This window comes from Macrosteles quadrilineatus, unplaced genomic scaffold, assembly GCF_028750875.1.
Source record: "Macrosteles quadrilineatus isolate MER2022 unplaced genomic scaffold, UCM_ALF_1.0 Scaffold_8__2_contigs__length_117827958, whole genome shotgun sequence".
Classification (NCBI taxonomy): domain Eukaryota; kingdom Metazoa; phylum Arthropoda; class Insecta; order Hemiptera; family Cicadellidae; genus Macrosteles; species Macrosteles quadrilineatus.
Genome location: NW_026542601.1, coordinates 110,055,830 through 110,082,360, shown reverse-complemented (window position 1 = coordinate 110,082,360; position 26,531 = coordinate 110,055,830). Strand labels below are relative to the sequence as shown.

The following is a 26,531-nucleotide window of genomic DNA, read 5'->3' as shown; positions in this document are numbered from 1 at the left end:
CCTGCAGACGCTCGGGGATGTTCGGGCGGGATCGGGAGTGCTCGGGGAGTCTATCGATCCCTGCGAAGGGAAGGAGGTCATATCACCTGAACTTGCACCCGGGTTAGGGCGTGTGACCTTGAGCACACCCTAGCACGGCCTTGTGATAAGGGATACAGTATGATATTGATATATGATAAGGCTAGGAGCTACAGAAGTGTTTGGACGTAGCACTTCCAGAAGTATAATTAAGTCATCAGTGATAAGCACATTTTATAAACATTTTCTAAAATAAAACTTTTAAGATCCGAAGGTGTATGTAATGAAATTGATCATATCATACATAAAACTAGCTTGCAATAAACACTCACACCATAGCAAATCCAAAAGTCGTAAAAGGTTTACGAACCTTTCCAGGGTTCGGACAGCGTTTAAAAAAGACCCATGATGTCTCAAAATATTTTGTTTCAGGCGCTTGCATAGTCACTAAAACAAATTACACAATTCAGGTTTCTTCAAAGAATTTATCGGTACAAAGGGTACCCAAGGGAAGAAAAAAATATTAACTAACAAATTATGTCTTTTCATTTTCAGTTTTGCAAGTAAATAAATTAAAATCAGTACTGTATACATAACTCATAAAAAACATCCATTTGGTCACTCAATAAAGGGAAATGTGGGGAATTAGGCTAAATAATATGAGAAGTATGTCCTTTCAAGTTCCAGATTTTTAAGCACAGTAGATAAATTATAATAATATACAATAAGCTAACTTTTAAAACCCCCCATTTGGTCAACCACTCCAAACTAAATATCGAGACATTTTGTAGTGGCATTTCTCAATTTTTCCTAGAAAATAAACCAGACTTGCTACGAAAGGCACATTATTCCAAACGTGTTCTATTGTCTAGTTCAGCATGTTTAGCAATGCTGTAGGTATGTAATATTAATATTTTGAAGCCAACAGTGGTACGCGGGGACGAACGAGGAATGCGTTCCTGGAATTAGGGGAAGCAAGGACTATGCACGAGGCCTGATAGCCCCAAGTAATGGCAATTGCATTGGAAATGTTGCAGTGCATAATAATTTTCTGAATAAAATGTACTAGTGTATTTGTTGCTCGAAATCGAGCAATTGTTCAGTAACGGTATTATACAGGAATTATTTTAAAACTAATTACGGTCATAATTTTCGATAGGCTTAAACTCAACTTAAAAACTGATGTAACTAATCCAGATATGCCTACTCGCACTGTTAATAACAGTTTAAATTAATAAACACTTCTTGTAAATATTATACAATTTTTCAGAAGCTGGCCTTGTTTTTTAGTGATTTCTACAAATATTTCCAGACTTACCCATAGCTGTTTCCAGTTAACATTTCTTGTATGTATCCATTTGATCTGACATTAGGCAAGTTTACTTCACCCCCGTAACAACACGATGTGCATATTCTCCGTGTATTTTTTCACTCCAAAATAAGTTGCATAGCAGAACTGGCAAAGTTATTCATCTCTCCAAGTGAGTGTGTATCTGGATTCCTTACTGGGACCAGGCCTATCTTATTCTACTCTTTTCATACACATAAAATATATCTTATAAATTACTGTCTCCTCCTCCGGTTTTCAATATTTCGTCTTTGAACTGGAGGCATTTTCTGTTCTTCCAACGAAACTGTTTACATTGGTCTATAACCTCGAATATTACGAACATCAATATTTACTCCCAAAAAAGCTGCTGAGTTTCTTTTTATCAACAGCTGTTTTTATTAATTTGTTCTATGTAAATATTATGGGGAAAATCCGACCTTTGAGAGCGCCTCGCACCCTTAAGGGTGAGAACCTTTAAATTCGAAAACTTATTGCAAAACTAAAAATTGAGGTGAATTTTTTGACATCTCAAACGTTGAAATTGGTCCATAAATTAATAAGGGAGGAGTAGTGTTCACAAAAACTGCTTCCCTAGATTTAGACATTACGCTCAAGTGTAAAATTAAAACAAATAAGAAATTGACCGTCATTTATTGTAGAGAGTTTGAGTTATTTTTTTTTAAATCCTGTAAACGATAAAAAAATTACATAACGTAACATTTAATTCTCTAGGATTAGCAAACTTGCTAGTTTTTTTTTTATATCTGTGAACAATCCCAATTGATAAAATCCCAGAAAACATTCAGTAATTTACTATCAAAAGTCGAGTCTCTAATGTTAAAATACCTTTGATAATTACCCAACACGAGTAAGACGCAAGTCTTAGTTTGTTTTGAAGCAAAAACACAAACAAAGTAGAACGTAATTACACAAATTACCTCGGCCTTCCCGCCATTATTAACCAATTAAGCTTTTAGCGGGAAAGTGTGATAATTAGGCATGCAGGCAATAAAACACTCGTACTCTATAAGGAATAATTGAAACTCTAGAGGAAAGAGTGTTCTTCATCGCACACGTGTTCTGAGACGTAGTACTGTACTTGAAAGTATTTTTTTTTATGTTTAGGGAACTCAATGTACATTGTACAGAATATGAAGCATTGTTCACTAAATGTAAAGGTGTATGCTTTTGGTTTTGTATATTTATTCTTTACTAGAGGTCGTCCCCAAACGAAAACTCGACCAAAAATATGTAATTTATTCACTTCTCTATTTTCACCCCACTCTGTAGATAAAACGTGTGATTGGACTTTCTTTCGATTGTTTTGATTTTATGTTTATATTTCGTTGTTATTTTGTCACCAGCATAGCAACCCATAAACCTTATGTACATTTTTTTAAATTTTAAATTCATTTTGTATGTTTATTATTGAGCATATTTTTATTTATAAAGGTATTCTGCACATCTACATGCAAATATCTCTCTTACAGTATGCGTAGGGCCTATATTTTCCCTGCGATGCACACGAGCTGAGAAAAAAGGTTTTAAAGAGACTGTCTTTTAATATATAGATTCCTGTAGCTTTCCTTTCAATCTTTGTGAACCTTTAGGTAAGTACTAAGTAGTTTGGTTGTAAATTTTAAAGACCCGTCAACAAACTAATAATTCTTTCAAGTTTGTTTAAAAGGGTTTGGTTTGTAGATGGGATACCGGTATTTATGATTTCATACATTTCGCAATGAATATTTTCTTAAAAGTCTCGTGTGTAACTTAATGAAATAATCTCAACAGGTTTTAAAGCTTAACATCATCATAAGGATGATAAAAGGTATTTTTAATACGATCGGTCAAATATATGAATGGATTCCGATGACGTAAACGTAGCTTCATTACCGTACACGTCCATTACACAGAAATATTTGCATAATACAGTGAGGATCACACGAGTAGTACTATAAGTTTCCGTGTAGTACTATTAACTTATCAGCTAGTGAAAATCATTACTCTAATCATTCAAAAATTCAACAAAAGTTGACATGCATTGATACGATATCAAGCATACGTACTTTTAGCAATTAAATTACTTATTTTAAGTAAACTCGCTGAATAGACTTTAATTCGTTTGTTCTAAGAACAGTATAATCTAATTTGTAAAATGTACTAATCGGAATAACATGATAAATCAAAAAGAGTGAATTTGATTATGACTCATTTGGAAAAAATAATCATTCCCAAAACCAACAAAACAATCACTGTACACATATTTTTGTTTTATTTGTTGTTGTAAACAATGTAGATTTTATTAATCTCTAAAACAATAAGCTTTAGTAGAGGTTTATGGTAATGAGAACAACAAGCAATAGTACCAATATTTTTGCTTAATATTTTTACTGTAAACAATATAGATTTGACCACTCTCTGAAACCAAATTTTAAAATGTTTAGCTAGTAAAAAGGATTACGTAATAAATTATGTCAAAAAGATGCTTGTTTTAAATTACAAATTACATATAAGAATGTATTATTTTGTAAATGCGTTTGTTGATCTGTCTGAGTTTGACTATAGACATAACATAAAACGTGCAAACAACTTAACAATGCCTGCTGGCCGTGGGGAGAGCAACTGAACATACAATTCTCATTATCTTTGACTAAAGAGAGGGGCAACTTGTTAATAAAAATTACTTCAATTCACTTCCTAGATCTAGAAAATCGAATTGAAAATCATTCAAATGTACATTAGTGTAATTTGATCACGTATACACAGTGATACAGTTGAAGTATACGCAATGATTCAACGGTATTCAAAATGAATTCAGACGGCTACTGTACCTAAATAATGTAGTTATAGCCACAGAGCACTTCACCAATTAATTAACGAATACATCTCGAATTAAGATAAACACATGTTCTTCTATGGAATGAATCTACGTAATTTTCTCTACGCTATGGAAACGAATCTACGCATTTTTCTCTATGGAAACGAATTTACGTATTTTTCTCTATGGAAACGAATCTACGTATTTTTCTCAATGGAAACGAATCTTTCAGTGCTCAATTCGGTACTTCCACTTAAATTTGATGTTTGCAAAACTGATTTAAATCTATTCTACGATATTAGTACAAAGGTGGAGATCAATGATACTGAAGTGAGATCAAAGGTGTCAATTTGTGTTTTATGCTTAATTTTCTTTTGAAAATTTCTCGTTTTATTCATAGACTAATTATTGTTGTTGTGATAATATTGGTCGACAATGATCCTGTAAATAATATTAACAGAAAAAACGTTTATTTAAACATCAATTAATTACCGTACACGTACACTTAAAAGAAAGGAAATCAATTTTATTTAGCATGACACAATCTCTTAGTTATTTTAGATTGAATGAATAAATTGTTAGAGGAATAGAATAACCATTCTATTCCATTCCATTCCATTTTATTTCCATTCCATTGACTTTAATCATGTGTGATTTTATTAGTCTAATGAATGTTTATAAGGCTGGGAAGATTTTGGATGATTATATTTACGGTAATAGGTTGTTAACTCAAACTAGCTATTACCCACGGGTTTCACCCCGTTTTACTTCATAAGTATAAAACTATTGATTGGTTAAGTTAAGCTGAAATAAACAAAACAGAATACAGTAATACAAACAAATAAACACACTTGATTTTAATAAGGTAATACATTGAAAGAATAACAGACAAATAATTACAGCTAAGGTATTTTTAACATTAGGTATATGGAAAGTTCCCTTTAGAAAGCATTTATGAAATAATGGATAGTTTAACGCAAGGTTTCTCGTCATGACGAACATTTTAAGTGTACGGTTTATGGGGGTGTGACTTTTAGTTTTCTTAAATGTTATGGTGATTTATATATGGATAAATCAACAATACGATTATAGTTTGTAATCCTTTGGCTGTCTTTTTGAACAAAACATTATGCAAAAAAAAATTGAAACATGGTTGTAACTTTTACTGTTAGCTGGTTTGCTGGTACTACAACCCTCTTGTTTTCGCTATAACTCCTCAACGCCTTGGGGGGGGGGGGGGGGGGGATATAAAAGCAGACGCGATGTCATCTTTATGAGCAGTTATTTCCATTTTTGATCATGGACCATGGTTCCATTCACAGGTTTAATTGATTCTTTCTTGCGTATTATCATCTTTATGAGCAGTTATTTCCATTTTTGATCATGGACCATGGTTCCATTCACAGGTTTAATTGATTCTTTCTTGCGTATTATCATCTTTATGAGCAGTTATTTCCATTTTTGATCATGGATCATGGTTCCATTCACAGGTTTAATTGATTCTTGATTCTTGCGTATTAGTATTGAATATTAATTATTGACTGAGTAGGATCGCGCCACTCATCATACACTCATTTCCATTCATACTTGGCTTAAAATACCTACTTTGTTTGGTCGCCATTTCAAAGAAAAGTATTAAAAGTAAGTAAAGTATCCAAGTAAACAATTTACTGTGGTAGCTGGTTCGATTTATTTATATTTATTAGATTGGTCCAGATGCTATGTTATTGGGTTATTAAATCAAACCTAAGGAAAATGTTAGATGGTAGCAAGACTATCCCCTTTGAAAACCCCTGAACCTAAAAACCCTGAAAAAACCTATAGAGTTATGAGACTAGTAGAAAAGATACCAACGTTTATCTATGGTAAAAAAATCTAAACCTTAGATATTAAAATTCTTTTGCAATTATACTAACTAAACTCAATACTTCAATATAATTACTTCAATTGATGGACAATGAGATAAATAACGGAGAAATAATTCACAGCGCATAACAATATCAATAACTGTATTTACTCCGATGCAGCAGTTAATGTAATAGAGAGGTTACGTAACGATCTTCACAGCAGTTGTTTTGCAGTCGGCTCTAGACGCCATCACGATTTACAGCGGCGAATGCGGCGCCATACAGTACGGACTTACAAAAGTACTAAAATCGATAACATGAACTTGCTCGTGGGGCGATCTAGGGTGGAACTGGGAGTGAATGACCGGCTCTTACTGACATTTCGTTTCTCTTATTCCTCCGCTGATTCTCTCAGTTTTGTTTGTGCAGTTGGTAAAAATGTGTACGCAATTGTGGCAGTTTTTCTGTTGTAATTGCAGGCTATTGACTTGAGAGGGCGGTTTTTAGCTCCACAATATAAATCGAAAATCGAAGTTTCCGGTACTTATATTTTTTGATATCTTATGTTTAGCGTATATCGCTTAATTAAGTTTATTGTTTTTAACCAGAAAATTAAAAACAAATACTGACGGGATAAAAAAGTGACGAAAAAGCAACAATGAGTGCTTGGTTTGCTGACGTTTTCGCGCCCGCGGAATAACTCCCAGCTGTGAGTCACAGGCGTGTAAAGGAAGCGGACAATAAGACATTCGATTGCGCCAAATCTGAGCAGAGAGCAGGGCGAGTGCCGTGCTAGAGGCAGAGGGTGTGAGTGTGTGTGTACAGAGGAGGAGGTGGCAACGGTGGTGCGGTGGTGGGACGGGTCTATCGCATCAATCGCTACGGTTTGGCACTGCCAGTCTAGCATCCGTGCGCAAAAGCGCCAAGTCGCGCGGGCCTTTCCGTCACAATCGTAGGAGTTTATTACTAAAAAGGTGGGATAATAAGTGTTATTGTGTCATTTATCGCATAACATCGGTTTAGTGGTCGCTGTCATTTATTATACTCTGTGTGTGAAGTGATTCTAGTTTTATTATTCGCGAAAAAAATATTTATTGTGTGCAATTGTTTTGTGCAGCCATCATGGCTAAATAGTGTACCACACCGGTGTCATTACTGTCTGTTTAGTATGTTATTAATGTGTTATTGATTATTTTAGATAGTTTTTCGAATGCACATGATGATTTAGTGAGGTTTTAGCATTTGTATGAAAGCTGTCAATAATTGCAATAATTTACGATTTCGAATGGCCATTGGCTAGTTGCAATACATCTCGGTGATGGGCTTGGCAGCGCTGAATAGCCTACCCCTTGCAGGGGGAGGGATGAAACAAAAGGGTGGATCTTAAATCAGAATTATTTTCACTGCTCAGTTGAAAATTTGTGAGCTCTCTTATAGATAGGTTTTGAAATTTGTTAGTTGATAGACAGTTTGTAGTGGTCAATTTTGAGGTTATGTTATTGTGGTTTGTTGATATTTGACATAGATTTGAAGTTTGATAATGTAAGTTACTTAACTCAAGAAGATTGCACTGACTCAATTTTTCGTAACATTAAATCAAGTAGTTTATAAAATATAAGTTAGGCATCCAGGCCTAGACCTAATAGCTGAGTTTAAACTTCTGAAATACACTTTAAAACGTAGAAAATATTAATATTTGAATAAGTTAACTCAATAGGACCTTCATAGGGTAGTAACTTAATTTGAAGTTTAAATTTACCTACCATTGACATTTTTAGTAGGTATCAAAAGACTAACTAAGAATTCTAGGTGTAGGTTTAATAGTAATTTATTTCTTGAATTGCACCATTAAATATTTATTCAAGGGTCGGATTTGATTGACATTTTTGTGGTTAGGTTGTAGATGTTGGTGCAGTGGTTAGGTTAGGTAAAGCTCAGTGAATACTAATAGTGTGAAGATAAACCCATTGTTGATTTTACCAACCGTATTGAACAATTGTCTAAGATTTAATATCTAAGCCTATTCTTAGGGATTAAACTTAGTTTTTAACATTAATTGCATAAGCATAACATTAACGTTAATTGCAATCTAGTTTCATTGCTTCAAAATTTGTCTACAGGTAATTTAGTTAACGTACAGCTCTGTTGAGTGTAAAAATTTTGTAAATTTGGAAAGTTTTTCCCAGTAACCTACCTACAATAAAAAATGTAACTTTTTCTGGAAAAGAACAATGGCGCCCCAACTTAGGACTACACTCTCAATCTAGGGATTTATTTAATTTGATACGTAAAAAAATAAGTTAGGGCCTAAGTTATGTAAAATGTGATGTGTAGGCCTATATTCTCTTACCACAAAAAGTTTTTTTTTTTTTATTATTGTCAGGATATTCTTTCTTTTTGATTTAAACTACGATAACTTATCTTGACTAAAGATAAGAGAAAGACAAGATCCTCTTAGAGTAAGATACATGTTAAGTTTACAAATATCAAATTAGGCCTAGATTAACACAGATTTATTTTTTGTTGCAGATATTAATGGAAAGCAGAACCACATTTACAAACTTCCGAAGCCTTGTTTACCATTAGGACATAAGTTAACCATGTACCTACAAGCAATCAAGATGATCCAAACTACTGTTGTGATGTTATGCAATTTCAGAAGAAAGTGGAGTTTTACTTTGTTAATTTAAACTGTAAAAGTGAAGTTTATCGAGTGCCAAGTTTAGTTTGTGTTTTAAAGTTATAGCTATTCGCTATTGTGCAGTGCTGTGATGGGGGGTATTGATAATTCTGAGCAGCAATACTCGCTGCGATGGAATGATTTCCACGCTAGTATTTTATCTTCATTTCGTCATCTGAGAGATGAAGAGGACTTTGTAGATGTTACATTGGCTTGTGATGGCTGTTCATTTACAGCGCACAAGGTTGTTTTATCTGCCTGTAGTCCCTACTTCCGAAGTTTGCTCAAGGTAAGTGTCACAAAGAATTAAAATTATATTTAACAAACTAAGTAAACTTATTGTTTTAGGCTGTGTGGAGCAATTTAACATGATGAGCCCTCCATTGTTGCCAGATCTAAGTAACTTATTTTAGTCTGATAGATTGTGTCAAAATTAACCATTAAAAATCAAGTTTGTAAAAGTCTTCAAGGAATCCTGAATTGGCAAATGATAGGAGATTCAGAACACCATAAGTTAGTCCTTCCTACATCAAAACAAATTCATTAAGATCCAATCAATCCATAAATAAATTGGGCGATGACTTGTGAAAGTCCTAACGTGTAATTGTTTTTTTTTTAAAGATCCGTTCTCAAGCAAATACATTTTTAACATCCCGGTAACTGAAATAACCATTATGTTGTCTTAAGTTTAGGTCTATGTCAAAATAAAATTTATGGTTAAGTTATTACAGTTCTCAATTCTGAGTGTGGGTTTTGTAATTCAAGCTAAACGAAGATCAAAATTGAGCCCTAATGTTTCAAACACATTGTTAATCTTCCTTGTTTGATACACACTGGTAGGCTAAGTAAGAGTTACACAATGATTTTAAAGGATTTTGAACGTTGAATAAGTTTATTTTAAAACTATGCTGAGGATAAATAAATAATTTGCTACACAAGGTAAGTAAATTGGCATTGGATCATGTATTTTAAAATTTGTATTGACTTCATTTAAAATTACCAAGCATATTTCGTTTTACATTTTTATTTTCTCTGGTATTGAAAAAATACTTAAGAAAAAATAGTCTAGGGCCCTACAGTATTTTTATCAGAACTTAAACTCAAAAGTTGTTCAGAATTTTTCAAGACTAATAACTCGCTTTTGTTACCATGGTTGGAAACACAATATCTTTAACTTTTATCCATGCGTTGAAGATTTTTAGAAACATCATATAAAAATATTTGGGCGCATAGGCCCATTATGTTGTGATAAAGAGTTTCAAAGACTTTAACTACCGGTACCACCATACCGTACATAAGTTTGAACTATTTTTAAACAAAAGCAAATTGTTGACACACATTTGTTATAATATCAATTTAAATTCTAAGCTAAGTTATAAAACAATTTATTTGTTGATTTACACACACGCACACTAGGCCTATTATAAAAGTTCCAAATGTGTGAATATAACTGGCCTAGAACACCATAAACACTAAACTAAATAAAAAGGCATAAAATCACAAAATCAAGCAAATTATTAAATACCTCTACCTATTGTTGTTAGCCTAAGTTTTAGACACATTTCTAGTTTAAATTTCTTTAAACGGACAATTTAAATAAGTTTAACATGTTTATTTGGAGTTGTTATCATTTTAGTTCAATAGTCGTTGAAGCTTTTTTAACCATTCTTCTTCCAAACAAAATTATAAGTAAACACTAAATAACATCCCTACTTATCTATTCCAAGAAAAAATGTAAAAATAGTTTAACTTAAATATTTTTTTAGGCTTAACTTAAGTTAGGTAGCTGTTTCTGAAAAAGTAAATATCGTTAAGGGTACCAGTAACTTAATATAATATTATATTCATCAGAATGCTTGTTTGAAATTGTCTTACTTTTTTGTAAGTTTTGAGAACAGTTTTAATAAATTACCTTGTTATTTTGTGTTGCCTGAAGATCTTGATGTTTTTGATTCCTGATGCGCATTTCGCCACATGTTGTGGCATCATCAGAGTTCACTATGCTACGCTTGTCAGACTATGCTACAAGCGTAGCATAGTGAACTCTGGTGATGCCACAACCTGTGGCGAAATGCGGATCAGGAATCAAAAACATCAAGAATTTCAAGTCAACACAAAACAAAAAGGTAATTTTCTTATTGATGACTAAGCCAAAAAACTTATAGGACTGCCTATACTAACTTACTACCGGTAGCCTTTATTATTATTATTACCTGGAATACTGATGAAATACATTTTCAATATTTTCATGACTGTTATTTTCAAGCAATAGAACCTAAAGCTAATGATTTGAGAAGTAATTTTTATTAAGTTAGTTTTGAATTTATTTGCTTAAGTTAAATTTATTACCTTTTAAAAGAAACTTGAACACTAAACTTATTATCTCTGAGTGAAATTGGGTACTTAAAAGTAAACTTAAACTTGGTCCAGGCCTAAATATATTTTATTAGGCTACTTTAAAAACACATATTTAGTTTTTTTTTTTAAATTATATTTATTTGCCGACACACCATTATATGAGATTTTATTTTTGTCTTTGAATAAAAATAACAATAAGCAAACATTGAACTAACTGTGATATACTAACTAAACATCAAACCATGGGTTTAAACAAATTAAGTTATCATTTAATTTACGTAATTCTGATTGTTTAAAAATAATTACCTTCAAGGGGTTTTTTACTCAACCATCTACAAGTGGTTTGATTGTTTCTTCGACTTCACTTTCTTGGGAACACAATGGACATTTGACCCTATGTTATACCACAGAAAACATACTACTATAACCCAGAATGCCAACCGCATGGTAAAAAGCATTAAGCGGTTTGAGAGAGCTTTGCCTGTCAATCCGTAGGCAGCGCCACCAGCGTTGCTATGCTATTGCATTCTGTGGTTATACCCTATGTTGGCCACTGCTATTTTATTTTCATTTGGTAAAAATATATCTGCCCATATAAATTTTCAGTCCGTTCTCAGTGTCAATTTTGACAATTTTAAATGCAATAAGCAAGTTAGATATTTTGTATTTTTTCAGGCTAATCCATGCCAACACCCTATAGTGATATTAAGAGACGTTCGCGAGCAGGATATGGAGGCGTTACTAAGGTTTATGTACAACGGAGAAGTTCATATTGGACAGGAACAACTCACAGACTTCCTGAAGACAGCTCAGACGCTACAAGTCAGAGGGCTCGCGGACGTCCCGACCAAAGATCATCAAAAACTTTTACCAGTAAGTACGGTAATTTAAAATCATAACAATGTGCACAAGATAGTTAACTTAGCCTGGGACAAATAGCCAAGCTTAATGTCGTAGAAACATCGTATTGGTCCATTGGGCTATTGGGATCCTCACAGTAGATTTAATCCCTCTGAGATTACGTATGGCATTTTATGTTTCAAAATTTTCAAGCCAATATATTACCTCTTCTTACTGTAAAACTGCAGCTACAAAAAGGAGTTGTAACATAGGTTCTTTCAAGGGCTGTATGGCGGAAACTGGAATTTTTCCACCTTTGAGACCAACTCCAATAGATTTCTTGTTGCTTAATACCCAATGATACAGAAAAAAATAGAAATCCTTGGACGAAAATAAAAGTTTGTCTGTACACATGCTTGTTTTAGAGTTAGGTACAGGATTATTGTAAGATTTTGATGAATATGTCATTAGATTAGAGTATCATACGCCTTGGTGGTGACTTTTGGTAATTTAAATCTAGATTACATCTAGGGTACACACAATCTAAAAAAAAACTCAAAGCATCTCTTAAACTTATGCTTAAAACTCTATGTTGTCTATTTTTAAAGCAAATCTATTTGCCGTAGGGACAATAAAGTACCGTAGCCTATTTACCATGTATTCCCAGTGCACACAACAATCGTAATCATAATTTTTCCCCTTAACCAGAAACTATACTCTTTAATTGCCAGTCTAACAAGGTTAAATTACACCCACACATTCTTGTGATAATTTTTAATTGTTTGAACAAGAACATAATTAACCGTAGAAGCATATTTTAACATAAATGCAGTAGATGCTACATTTTGTAACAGGGCTGCCGCTTTGACTTTGTAGATAATTGTGAATCGTTAATTGTATAAACAACATAGTTAATTGGAGGGCACAGCATATTTCAACATAACCAGTGCAGCAGACGCTAATCGCTCGTACATGAAGGCCGCGGCTACAGGCTGGTATTCAATCGTTAATTAACTTTCAGCATGAGTCGTCATTTGCATTCTGCTCTCGTGACATCACACTTTCATCACTCGGCAGTGTCATGTCTCTCAATTGCCGAGTTACTTTTCGCTCCGCGTCAGTCCATGGCGTACTTCACTTGACTTGTCCAAAAATAGATTTTGTGAAATGTTCTTCAATCTTCAGTGGAATTTTTATAATTTTTGTTTTTTCAAGAAACAGTTCAATTTCTGGTTTTATATTATCAAACGTCTTTATAGATTTAAGAAATCTTTTGAATTTGTTTAGCAGTTTAAATAAATCTCAATTGAATTAATAAATCGGTATTAATTTATGGATCTGCTTATTCCATGCTGTGCAGGAGTTTAACACGTTAAACATTTAATTTTGAAATAATGTTTGTATTTAATTTAATTCAACCAATAAATGATTTACCTATACCCTGTACTGTACTTGAAATTACTCTAATTCTAATATAAAGATAAAATATTACAATAGTAAGTAGTAAGTATTGCATTTATTTATTTACTAAATGCGCAATAGGAAATTTCTTTATCTTGAACCAATAGAACATGTTGTTGGCGATAGTTAAAAAAGATTAATAATACACACTGATGGTGAAATACAATACAAACTGGATAGGTCACAATATGTTTTTCATTTAAAGCCGATTAATTGGTTTGTACTGGCAATAGATTTTAAACAAACGGTAAAATAATGACTTGACATTGTTGTTACATGACTAATGAAACATGAACTTAATTTCACATCACTTATACAAAATATAATCTAATTAAATTGCAATTTGTGTTAAGTATTTAATCAGTGAACACACAATAACTAAATAAATAAATGAATTATTTAACCTAATTATATAGTCACATAACATTTTATTTGTTGTAATTCTATTCATCCCAGAAAGTCTTGTAATTGAAATGCAAGGGATCCCATTTTGTAACTTTTATTCGAAAATGCACCTTATAAATAAATACCCTTATTTGTAAGAAATAGAATAACCAGTTTAAAACTATGTTTAAACTAGGTTTTAGTTGTATTAAAAAAAATCAAAAAACACAGTACCATTGACTATTGAAAGACAGTACTTAACATAAGTAACATACCAAAGTCCCAAACAGTTCTTTATTACAAATAAATAAGAGGACTAAGTTTTTTCCGTCCAACACACAGGATTTTTTTGCTTATTCACATTACAAAGTAGTAGTTGTTGTTAATTATCGTCATTGCTGTTTACTTGTGACTAATTATAAACGACATAACTTAGGAATTTGTTGGTATTCATTAATCTTTTTATTGTTTTTTGTATCTTTACAAAACCATCTGTAGGAGTGATATATTTTTGGAACTGACCTTTTAAAAATAACACGTTCAGTCCAATCTGACTTTGTAACAGAGATAAATTTTAAGTGATGACCTCGAATATTTAAGTTTTATATATAGCCTAGTTGCTTTTGTAATAGATTAATCTTTTAGTTCTTCAGTAAATGCCTTAAAATAGTACATCATTTTAGATGCATCCTTTAATAAAGCAAAACAAAACACTTAAACAATAAAACATTCTATGCTGTTAGCTTTTCCTGTGATATCTCCATAACTTGCTTTCCTATAGAACCTTAGATATCTTAAAGGCTACTCTTGAGATAATTTACTTACATTATGATTTCAGTTTAGTTCTTCATTTCAATGTTCTGACTTTCTTCCAATTTATTCACCATACTAGATTGTAATCTAAGATCTGAGTTAAAACAAAAATTAAAGTAGGCCTATATAATTATATAAAAATGTCGTAGCCTGGAATTTATGTTTACACTGTATTTTATACGTGATGTTCAAAACTCTAATAGGCCTAAATGACTTGAGTTGCAACACAATTAACTTGTACATCCTGTTTGCCCTCGACGACGTACGGAGTATGAGAACGTTGCAATTGCGTAATGAGCAACAACCGGGCCAATATAAGAGGTGGAGTGATTCAATTACAGAAGGCATTGTAGTGGATAATAAATGCTTCCTCTGAGAAGAGGCTGCAGCGTCTTGCGACATCTGACATGTGTGGCCTACTTGCCTAGCGTAGAGCGTGGCGCTGGCACACCCACACCGCGACATTTGGTCAAATCACTGTTTAGCGGGGAATCGAGAATTGTAACTCGTTAAGGTTCGGAATCTCTTTAGTGTCAAGTCAACATTACATTGCTATGGACACTGTCAAAGAAAACAAAAAAGGATAGTACAATATGGTATAAAAGTAAAGTGTACAATTTACTAGTGAGATAAAAAAAATTAGGCTACAGAATAAAATAATAAATAATATTAATAAAAAAACATGTATGAAACAACAATACCAATAAACTAACAAGAACAATCATTTTGATAAGCATGCATCATTTCGGAATTTTATGCGTTTTGTTGTTTTGAGATTATTTTGAGTCTAGCCATTCTAGTGACAAATTTAACTAACTTTTCCATGTCTTAGCTATTTTTTTTTAATTTCTAGTCAAGTTGTTTGTAGTAAATGCAAACTTTCTGGTTGAGTATGGTTTTCGACTTAACATTCTTGAAGTTTATATTTTATTTTGAAGTGGTTTTAAAAGTTTTCTGATTAAGGTTAGTACAAAGTTTATTATATAAGGGCGTGGCTGGTATAGATTTTGGAACGAGTCTTGAAAACGTTAATTTAAATATTGCTTCCTTTATGTGTTTTGCCTGTGCAGTGTAATACACCGCTTCGTCCTTTAAATTAATAAATTAAATAAGATAATTAATTAGTAGCCAACTTAGTCTGATGATCAGACTGTATATGGAGAATAAATAGAAGGTTTCAAAGGGAGGAAAAAATGTTGATTGTCTTTGTATCAGAGATAGCAAATCCTTAAAGGGTCATACCAATCTCTAAGCTTTATGTTTTTGACTCATTGATCTCTTCAACAATCCTTGACTTAAGTTTAGATTAATAGTTTTGACTTTTGATAGAATTAAATAATCCATCCGCATGTTAAAGTTGTCGCAAATTATCTACATCAAAGTGGACGTAGTTGAAGTAGCCACTGACATATTGCGCTGATGTTAATCTCTGATGACAAATTTGCAGGTTTTTCAACTAAATAAAATCGAAAGAACGTCTTATTGTAAGCTATGGCATCTGTTGTGTGCTATGAACCATCTGGGTAACAAAGAATAAGAAGGAAAATAGAATTTTAGACACTAGCACAATCTATGACTGGCTCACAGAACTGTGTCCTTTTTCAATACAAAATTGATGACAGCTGATCCAAACCCAATCCCATTCCCACATACATGGGATGCATAGTTCAATATCCAAAAGTCAATGCTATCTATATGCCTGTTTATTACTTTTAAAATGTTAACCGTTTTAAAATCGACTAACAAAGTGTTGTTTTCAGAACTCCAACTCTCTTCCATGGCCTGTCGCCAGTGAAACACCAACGTTAGCTGACAACCCCCTGTCGCCCCCGCCGATGAAGCGGAGCCGCAGCTCAGAGCAGCACACGCCCCTCCCCCCCACCATGACACGGTTCTCTCCCTCCCCCGCATCTCTCACCAACAGCCACGGCGGGGGACTGGTCAACAGCCATCATCCCCCCACACCTACGTCACAGACGGGGCCTGAGCCCAGGGACTCTCTGTTGGGACAGGCGCTGGAGAACTCGCAGGCGCACGTCAACAACAATAACACCAGTCAGGTGAGATTGTAGATTGTTACTTTTGAAACGTAGGAGGGTTCGAGCAACAGTTTAGCCTACCTCGCCACAACTACCGTAACTTACGGAGTATTTCCATTATTGTGTTGGTGATAGCAATCTTAACACTGGTGAAGAGAATTAAGTCTACTTAGTACCTTAGGCATTCATGAGCCAATATTACTAATTTGATTTAACATGCTATCAATTGAAACATTGAGATATTTTTTCAGGGTGTATATTTTAAGAGAAGATGAGGGAACAAAGAAGTCACTGACTTAGATCATGTGGTTATTTACCAAAAGGATTGTTTATTAAAAAGTTGGCTAATCAGGGATAGCTGGGTCCAGTTTCATACCATTAAGATTATGATTTTTCAGGATTGAACCACCAACCTAGAGTTTTCTAGATGAGCATAGATTCCAGACAACTATAGTTTACTTAAAAAAAATAAAAACTAAGTTTCTAATAATAACTAAACTGGGTATCTATTGTAAAATTTAAGACTACCAGATCAAACCTGTAAAAACTAATGCATCTTTACGATTTTTTAATAAATTCACTGTTTAGATGGACACTAACAAAATCATAAATTTTTAACAGAACAAGATAAATTAACATATCCAAACTGTTAATATTCTTTAAGGGTACATAAGTTTATATAAAAACAAAGACCCCTGGAAAAATGAGTCCCCTGCAGATAATTGAAATTTCTGCTTGTTATTGAAGGTTTTTATTCACATTTTTAACAAGTCATGTTATTTGCTCATGAGGAAGAAGAATTATCTAGAAAACATGAAATGTAACTCATTGTTTTATCACTAGATAGCCTATCCACTGTTTATTGTTACTATCCAAATCCAGAAGATATTTGTGTAATTTATTTTTATATTATGTAACAGGCTGTGTTATGGGATATTAATGCCAGCTTTTAAAAAACTTACAAAAGTAGTAGGATTCCATGGCTGAAATTGAAACTTGAACTGTCATACTTACCTAAATTATTGCAACATATTTTTTTACTGTCTATTAAAATTGTGGAAGTTTTAGTTATCTCCTAAATTTGTAAATATGAACTCAGGGGTTGATGGCAAATTATTAGGCCTATTTTTTTTTGCGTTACTAGTCCTATCTAGCATATTACACAATTTTTGTACGTAAAATTGTAATAAATAAAATTAAATATTTTTTAAAGAAAAGTGAAATTACTTTGGGTTTTCCCATCCCCATTTTTAAGAGCTTCTTTATATAAATTTACTATACTTTGATTCATACTTTTTCTGATCAGCCAGCCGTTTTACTCCTTGTGGTAAAACATATCTTCCACCCTGTTTTAGATCCAATGTTTTTTTTTCATTGACACTTTCGCAATCCCACCCCATAGTGGTTTTTTGCATCAACCATGTTGTTAGATTGCTTTGGATTTGCTTAAAGTTGCCGATTGCTTCGGATATTTCACCCTTACTTCATAATTCAAAACAAATTAACTCATAACGATTTATACACAAACAGCTAGGTTGATCAAGTTCTTGACGTTTTTGAACCAATATGTGTGTAAATAGCTATGAATACGATTATTACAGGGGATCATAGTACAGAGAAAAAAATGTAAGTTCATTGTTTATTTCATCAGTTCAAAGACTAACAGTGTTTTCAATCTATTTTCAACCCTTAAAGGCGTTTTTGCCAATAATGCCAATCTCCAGGCTTTGTTTCTCTAACCAACTCTGTCGTACAGTTGAAGGGGTCGGACTCATCGGTACACGCCCAGTCTACGGGGGAGGAGAGTAACTCGTCGGGTGATACGGGTCTGAGTGAGAGAGGGGGCAACAACCCGTCGCTGCCTCCGGGTATGGACCTGGTACATCCCAAGTCAGAGCCGCAAGACTACAGTGAACACTCGCAACAACCTCCAACGCCTCACCACAACAACTCGCTGGCTGTACTCGACCCATCGCGCACGCCTAACTTCCCTGCGGCGCTGCTCGGACTGCAAGGTCAATATTAGATTGTTTGTTTTTAATTGACATTGTTGTTGTCAACCCCCTAGCTTAAACTCCAAAATCTTGTAGAAGTCCATAGTAAGATGAAATATCAGTTTGATCTCTTTGGCCTTGTTGTGATTTGAAAGCTCCTGAACAATTTAGTCAGGTAAGCTAGCCAAACCCCAACCCTTAAATAATCCCGATCTATTGGAGTTTTTTAAAGGGGATTTAGTTTGGCTAGCAAATTTTTTAGGGGCGTATAGATGCACAACTTTAACTGTCATTTCTCACCAATCTACAATTGAAGAATCACTTCACTATGACAAAACATTGTTCTGTTGTGCAACCTTTTATTGTGTATCATCTGTAAGCTGCTGAGCACTAACGTAAAGGGATAAAGGGTAGAAGCTAGAAAATTATTTGGTCAAATTAGGTCCAGGGGCTTATGAGCCCAATTAAAGCTTTTAGCCTACATCTTTATGTGACATTTCCCAGCATTCTAATTTTTAAGTGCTACTTTAAAATTAATATCACTGCTATGTTTTGCTAACATTTATTTTGTATCCATAAGTCCTGATCCCATAGATAAGTAAATTACCTAGATGAAAATGATATCTTTTCCAAAATAACTCTTTCTCAGCAACCCTTCTAACAACTTTTTGTATTTACTCTTTCAGAGTTGATAATCTTTTTTTAAGTTTTGATTGCTTCCCTTAAAATAACTTGTTCATCCGGAGGTCACTTAAAGATTTCAAACCCCTAAAATATTTATGGATATGCCTGAATGCCTCAAATAGAAACTGTCACTCGACACAAAAGCAAAACATGTAAAGGTTAATCCTTAACACCCACCTGACTTTGGGGGATCGCCTTCTTTCTTATAAAATTTTCAATTGCAATAAAACATGCAAGCTTTCAATAAAGAAACATTTTTCAATTAACATTATTCTATGAGGCGAAGCTAAATTTATTAAAGGAATCCTTGAACAAAGCAATGAATAAGCTACAAATACTTACAAAGGAATACAAAGAACTCCCCAATTCCCACCTGTTTTAGTTGAATACCTAGGTTAGTTTTGTCTTGTGAGGATGGTGAATCTAATGTATTGTCCTAGGCATCACAGGCCTTCTGCCCGGACCTTCAGGCATGCATAACAATGGACAGGACAGTAGTTTTGGTGAGTTTCACATTATACTCTTTACTAACACTAACACCTTCTGGCCATCAATATCTTTGCTTTATAATCTAATAAACCTGCAATATGTTGTTACAAAATTTAAACATGATTTAAACTTGTTAATTCAACCTGTTACTGTTGTTTGTTTTCTTTTAAAAATCTGCTAAATTTATGTTATTTGATCTATACAGTTAAGGACGAGTGTTTTACATCTTACTAAAAGCTAAAAATGACTGTAATCTTTTTTGACAATTTATTATTTTTACATTTTTATTAATATACTAACTGACTTGGATTTTTATAGTTCATTTTTATGTCTTTTCTACTACCAGACTTTTTCTTGTCTTTTATTCAGTATCCATAGTGCAGTAAAAATAAGAGAAAAATTCCATAAACCTAAAAAAAATTAGCACAACCGGGGAATTTGGTACAGATGTTGGGTGTACCTTCCTTTTGAACATACTAAAAATCCCCTAAAATTGAAGCTGTGCTACGGCCGCCATATTGGAAAATGGCGGCATATTTCTGTATTTTTCGCTATAGTGACTTTATTATTAGAGATACAGGAAAAAGCTAAATATACAAAATGCAGGTCATCTAAAAATACACATTTTTTGTATTTACCCTCTTTCTCTAAACCCAACGGTTTTTGAGTTATTTGTTATTAAGTATATTTAGTTTTTTCTATTTATCAAAAATAGGTGAAACACATGGAAATTGACCGTTACTTTCAAGGATTATGATAATTCATCCCATTTAGTTAAATAGTGTGATACTATAAAATATAAAAATTTAAGCTTATTTTATGAGTAAAACAACGCTGCCACAGCAAACCTGCAGACTCAGCAAATTTATATTTGATTGGATGTTTTATTAATTGTATTTCAATAAAATTAGATTCAACAGTAACCTAGGTTTGCTCCTACAGGTAGGTTATTATAGTGTGTTTTTTTTAGTAAAATATCAATAAATTAGTATAAAAGAATTAATTTTCCAAGTTTGATCATAATAAATCTATAAACAAACAAACTGCAACAGTTACCTAATTCATAATAATAGCATGATACCTTAAGATTTACAATTTACAAATTTAAATATAAAAATTTTGGTTGTGTTTACTAAAACTATGAATATGAAGATAAAATATTAATATGACTATTGCGTACTTTACAAAATATGGTAGATTACCTTACTGCGTACAATATTTTCGGTGATTGGTTCGAATTAATATTACTTAAATAACAGGCTCCATCTCCTTTTGAAAACCCATTTGGTTAATATTCTAATCGTGACGAATAATCGCTATCTTTTTAGTAAACACAACCAAAAATTGTATATTCAAATTTGTAAATTGTAAATTTAAAACTCCCATACTATTCTTATGAATTAGTTAACTGTTGCAGTTTGCTTGTTTATAGATATATTTTGATCAAACTTGGAAAATTAGTTATTTTATAGTAAGGTATTGATATTTTACTTAAAAAAAAAACACACTATAATAACCTTCCTGTAGCAGCATGCCTAGGTACCTGTTGAACCTAATTTTATTTATACATTTTTTAATAAAACATCCTATCAAATGGAAATTTGCTGAGTCTGCAGGTTTGCTGTGGCGGAGTTGTTTTACTCATAAAAAAAGCTTAAATTTTTATATTTTATAGTATCACACTATTTAACTTAATAGGATAAATTATCATAATCCTTTAAAGTAGCGGTCAATTTCCATGTGTTTCACCTATTTTTGATAAATAGGAAAAACTAAAAATACCTAATAACAAATAACTCAAAAACCGTTGGGTTTAGAGAAAGAGGGTAAATACAAAAAATGTGTATTTTTAGATGACCTACATTTTGTACATTTAGCTTTTTCCTGTATCTCTAATAATAAAGTAACTATAGTGATAAATACAAAAATATGCCGCCATTTTCCAATATGGCGGCCATAACACAGCTTCAATTTTAGGGGACTTTTAGTATGTTCAAAAGGAAGGTAAACCCAACATCTGTACCAAATTCCCCGGTTGTGCTAATTTTTTTTGGGTCAAAACATATTTTTACTGTACTAAGATGTTTCTATTAAAGAAGTCACTGTATTAATTTTTTTCCAGTGTTCATTTCTTACATTAGGTAATTTAAAAATACATTTTCTAAACAGCTAATTAATTACAATTGTTACACTTACTAGTTGATAAAAATTAAACGTGTAACATAATGAAGAAAATATTTAAATCGTGGTTACATTACATAAATTAAGCTTCACATTTAAGAAAAATATAGCTTGATCATAAAAAAATTTACCGAAAGCTATATTACATTTCAAACACAGTTTCTAAAAATTGCTTTTTTAAATGGACAAAAAAGTGGCAGTGTTCGTCAGGGGAAATACTTGGGTCGGTTTTCATGTGAATGGTTCGCAAACGCAGAAACAAAGACATTGGTGGCCAGAGTTGCGGAGTGGGCTGGTGTCGGATCTGGTATTGATTGATTTGTTGGTTGTTGATCCAATGTTCTCTGTCGTTACAACTGCAGATGCTCATCTTTACACCCCTTCCCTGTCCCTCCGCTTCTCCCCTCCCTATTGCCCCTCTTTCTCGTTCTTCCATGTGTATAATCCAATTAAGTCAGGCAAAGTAAATTTTAGTGACGTTAATTTGTGTTAGGCAGTTATTATTTGATAATTTTCTAATCATTAGTTTAAGGGTAGCTTAGTTTAAATTGAGTAATTTATCGAGTCAACCTACGTTATAGTACGTAATATTATTTTTTAATTTTACAACATCCAACAAATGGAATTAAAATATTGATTAATTGGTAAAAAGTGGTGTTCCTATGATTTGGTTGAAAATGACTTGCTAGGGCTATTAACATTACAAACATTTATTTATTTCATTTATGTTTATGTATTGAAAAAAAAAACTGGTATTATATGTTTGTTACAATTTTTATTTATTTGTTACAACTATTTTTATCTACAATTCACATACACTACTATTTTACTTATTCAATTAGTCTACATTAAGTCTAGTATAGTTTTATTTGTATAACCCACTGTCATAAACTAAAAAGAAATTTATATTTATTTTTAAGTAGGCCTATACTATTTTTTATACCTCATACATAGTTTACTCTATATTAAACGGTTAACCATAACTTTTCTGTATATCCAAATTAAAATCTATTGCTTTACCTAATAACAGATTTTTTACAGTCTAATCAACTGTAAATGGATAGAGATTTTTCATAATTAATTTGCTGTAGTTATGAATGTGTGTTTGTAAAATAAATTTGCAAAGAAAGAATTTTACCAAAATAGTCTAAAAACTAGTAAAGATATAGCTTTACGATGTTTTGTTTAGAACTGAAATCTAAACTTGTATGCTTATCAGTTTAGTAGCAACTGTTAGAAAAATAAATACAAGACTTTAAGGATTTTTGTTGGGGGTAGCAGGCTTACAACTATACTCTATTCACGAAATATAGGCGGTTTGAGGGGAAGCGATTCCATCTCCTCCACCTCGCCCTGACTTTAAAACAACAGCCGACAGCTGATCAGGACGTGATATATAAGCTAAGCTGAAAAAAGTGGTTTGGGAACAAAATAAAGCTTTCCCTTAAATTGCCTAAATTTTATGTACAGACTATAGCAAATGAAGAATGCTGTCAGTGAAATTTAAATAATAATCCAATTTTTATGCATAGTGTTGATTGTTGTTGTGTTTCTTGTGTCATGAAGTACCACTCCCCAAAATCTTGCTATCCCAACAAAAATCTTTAACATCCAGACTTTCCGCTCTCTGTTACATCATGTTACTTATTTGTTAGTCTCATGTTGTTGCAACTAAGTAGGACCAAATGATTGTTTTAGTTTTATTTTTTAGTCTTTTATGATTTGTTTTTATACTGTTGTGCAAGATTTTCAAATTTAAAAAGTACTTTTATGTACCGGTAATGTAGGATCCATAAGTTTACTACTGGAAGGTTGATGTCAAAGTGGACAAAAGTTAACCAGGATTAGTAGATGTATATGATACATATCGGGGTAGCTGAGATGTTCTAGTGCTATCCTAACAGTCAATGGGTTGCCAGTTAAATCCTGAGATAAAGCAGAACATTTGGAAGGAGGGTAGGGGGGGGGGTGTAATAAACAACTAGTCTTGGTCAAAATAAAGCTACAACAACTTTTTCACTCCATTCTACACTCATCATTTCATATTCAGGTAAAAATATAACCAAATACATCTCCATGTCAGTTTTTAGTGATTTAATGAAATATTCCGTATGAAAAGTTCACAATGGTGCAGTTTGGACAGTTAAAATAGCTATAGGTGTTAGTGTATCTGGTGTGTCTCAAATGAAAATATTTGACAATATGACCAAGTTTTGAAGCAATGGTGCTGTGAGATAGTTGGTGTGTGTTGTCGGTGTCTTGGGTTTGCAAGGTGGCGGATTTACGTGCGGGTGGTTCCAGGGGCTGCGCAGGCTGCGGCGGGTTGGCTGTGGGGCGAACACACCTCCGGAGCCATGGAACCACCCTCCAGTGCCAACAAGCCCGTGTGTCCGGAGTGTGGGAAGGTGTACAGCAATAACAGCAACCTGCGGCAGCACATCGCCAACGTGCACGCCTCCACGCAGGCCTGGGAACTGTGTCAGGTTTGCGGCAAAAGGTTCAAGACCAAGCAGTACTTGCAGGTGCATATGCTTGCCACCCACGGCATACGACAGCGGAAGAGCTACAACCCGTTTTACCAGGGAGAGGTCTCTCAGAATTAGACGGGCGAAACTGATTGTTGGAAAGCTATAGAAATGATCTCTAAGAACAATTGTGAGGCTGTTTTGTAGTAATTGTAATGGATTTTGGACATAATCATCTCACTGATGATGAAAATAGTATTGATGATGAGATGAAAAAAGTATTTAGAAGCATAAAGAAACTAACACTGACACTTACTCACAGAGCAATAGAATTACTATACATTGACAAGTTTAAAATATAATTTTGCTGGAGATCGAAAGTTAACAGCCTTTCCTCAAATTTTTTTGGAATGCGAAAACATTAAATTCTGAACTCAAAGAATAACATTGTGTCAAATCAGCTTACTTTTGATCGTTTTATGTAGATGAAAATTTCCTCATGCAAGTATGACGAAGAACAGAACTATTGAATTTGTTGGCATCCAAATGAGAAGAAGTAACTGGAAATTGAATATGGCTCGGTCCTCAACCTTGGAATACTGAATTGACGTGAAGTTTTATGGTGGAACTACGGACTACATGAAGATATTAGCCAGTTATGTGTGTTGTGGATAATTTTGGGAAACAAATATAAATGTCATAGATCTGAAAGTGATGATTTGATACTTTCTAATGTGTTGAAATGAAAATTTACTGGATTGATAAGTTACAAACAAATGTCATGATTGTTATGAAAAATCTAGGCTGAAGTTTTTAACTGATGAAAACCCCAGACAGAAGACAACAAATATTTGTTCATTGATACTACTGATCCTTACAACTTTAATGTGTGGTGTAGATCAAGTGCGTTGTTAGATAAAATATACAATGAAACCACATGTAATCGTTTTATCAACTTTTTACTGTCATGTCAGCAATTTCTAACTTTGTAAATCTTAAATATTTTTCAAATCGGTTTCAATTCAATTATCCAATGGTCTTTACCTATGTACTTATTTTTGTTTTACATTTCCTTTTTTTTATAGTTTTAGTGTCACTGTTCATAGAGATTTTGAGAACTGATTTGAGAATTCTTTTTCCAATATAGTCATGGGCAAAATTTGTATTATTATAACTAAACCCAACTTTTGGTTGAACACATCAATCAGACAATGATTTGGTTGGATAAAATATTTAGATTAAAAATATATCAGAATGACCTTCCCACCTTTTCTTGAATTATATAAAGTTATAAATCTAGCTTATGTAAGTTATTCTCAAAATAAGATAATTTTCACAGTGTAGGCCTTATGACCTGGTGGTTAGGTTGGGTTTTACCAGCTACTCAAGCCTAACTCGCCATCAAAAGTTAATTTGCTTCAATTTATCTTGTTGTAAAACCACTTATCAAGCCTAACTAATAAGGTTATGCTGCAAATACTTTTTAAACCTAACTAATGCTTAGGTTGGGTTACACCAGCTATACAAGCCCAACTGGTATATAGGCTATGTTGCAAATACTGTGCTTTTAAAGCCTATCCAATAGTTAGGTTAGGTTACACAAGCTATTTAGGCCTATTCCATGGTTAGGTTAGGTTACGTCCAGGTGTTGTTGTGTCTGATGAGGGGGTTGGGTGTTGCAGGATTGCGCCCCGCCCCCTCAACAGATCTCCGCCCTGTCTGTCCGTACTGTTCGCGGGTGTATAGCTCCGCGTCCAACTTGCGCCAACACATCATAAACGTCCATCTGCAGACGACCCAGGACCAGTGGTACGACTGTCAGATCTGCGGCAAGAAGTGCAAGACCAAACACTACCTCATCAACCACCAGCTTCAGGCCCACGGAGTCCGACAGCGGCAGAGCAATGTTTTCTGAGATTTCCTCAAGGCTGTGCTGGCCAAAAGCAATAATTAATTGTTCTTAGTGAAAATTATCATTTATGATCATTTCTTTAAATGATATACAAAACTGTATAAATTGTCTAAAATTAACTTAAGTAAGCCTGCTGGCAATAAAAATCCAACTTGCGTTTACCTTAAATTTGAGATAATTTTTAATCCCTCGATTGAAAATTGAGGACAATGATTATG

General features: G+C 33.3%; 1 protein-coding gene across 6 annotated transcripts in view; it reads left to right on the top strand.

Annotated features, from left to right (window-relative positions):
- The first annotated feature begins 6,446 nt into the window (after nt 1-6,446).
- The window catches only part of LOC128999420 (protein abrupt-like), a 33,620-nt gene continuing 13,535 nt past the window's right edge, over nt 6,447-26,531 (top strand). For 2 of the 6 annotated variants that reach the window (XM_054425932.1, XM_054425927.1), the window contains exons 1-6: nt 6,447-6,553; nt 8,543-8,982; nt 11,727-11,924; nt 16,310-16,609; nt 18,345-18,603; nt 19,707-19,769. In XM_054425932.1, coding sequence (XP_054281907.1) covers nt 8,785-8,982; nt 11,727-11,924; nt 16,310-16,609; nt 18,345-18,603; nt 19,707-19,769 — 1,018 coding nt within the window. In that variant the 5' untranslated portion in view covers nt 6,447-6,553; nt 8,543-8,784. Of the gene's footprint in view, nt 6,554-6,872; nt 6,988-7,144; nt 7,180-7,451; nt 7,556-8,542; nt 8,983-11,726; nt 11,925-16,309; nt 16,610-18,344; nt 18,604-19,706; nt 19,770-26,531 lie in introns of those variants that run through there. The other 4 variants (XM_054425931.1, XM_054425928.1, XM_054425929.1 and 1 more) reach the window with 4 other exon arrangements.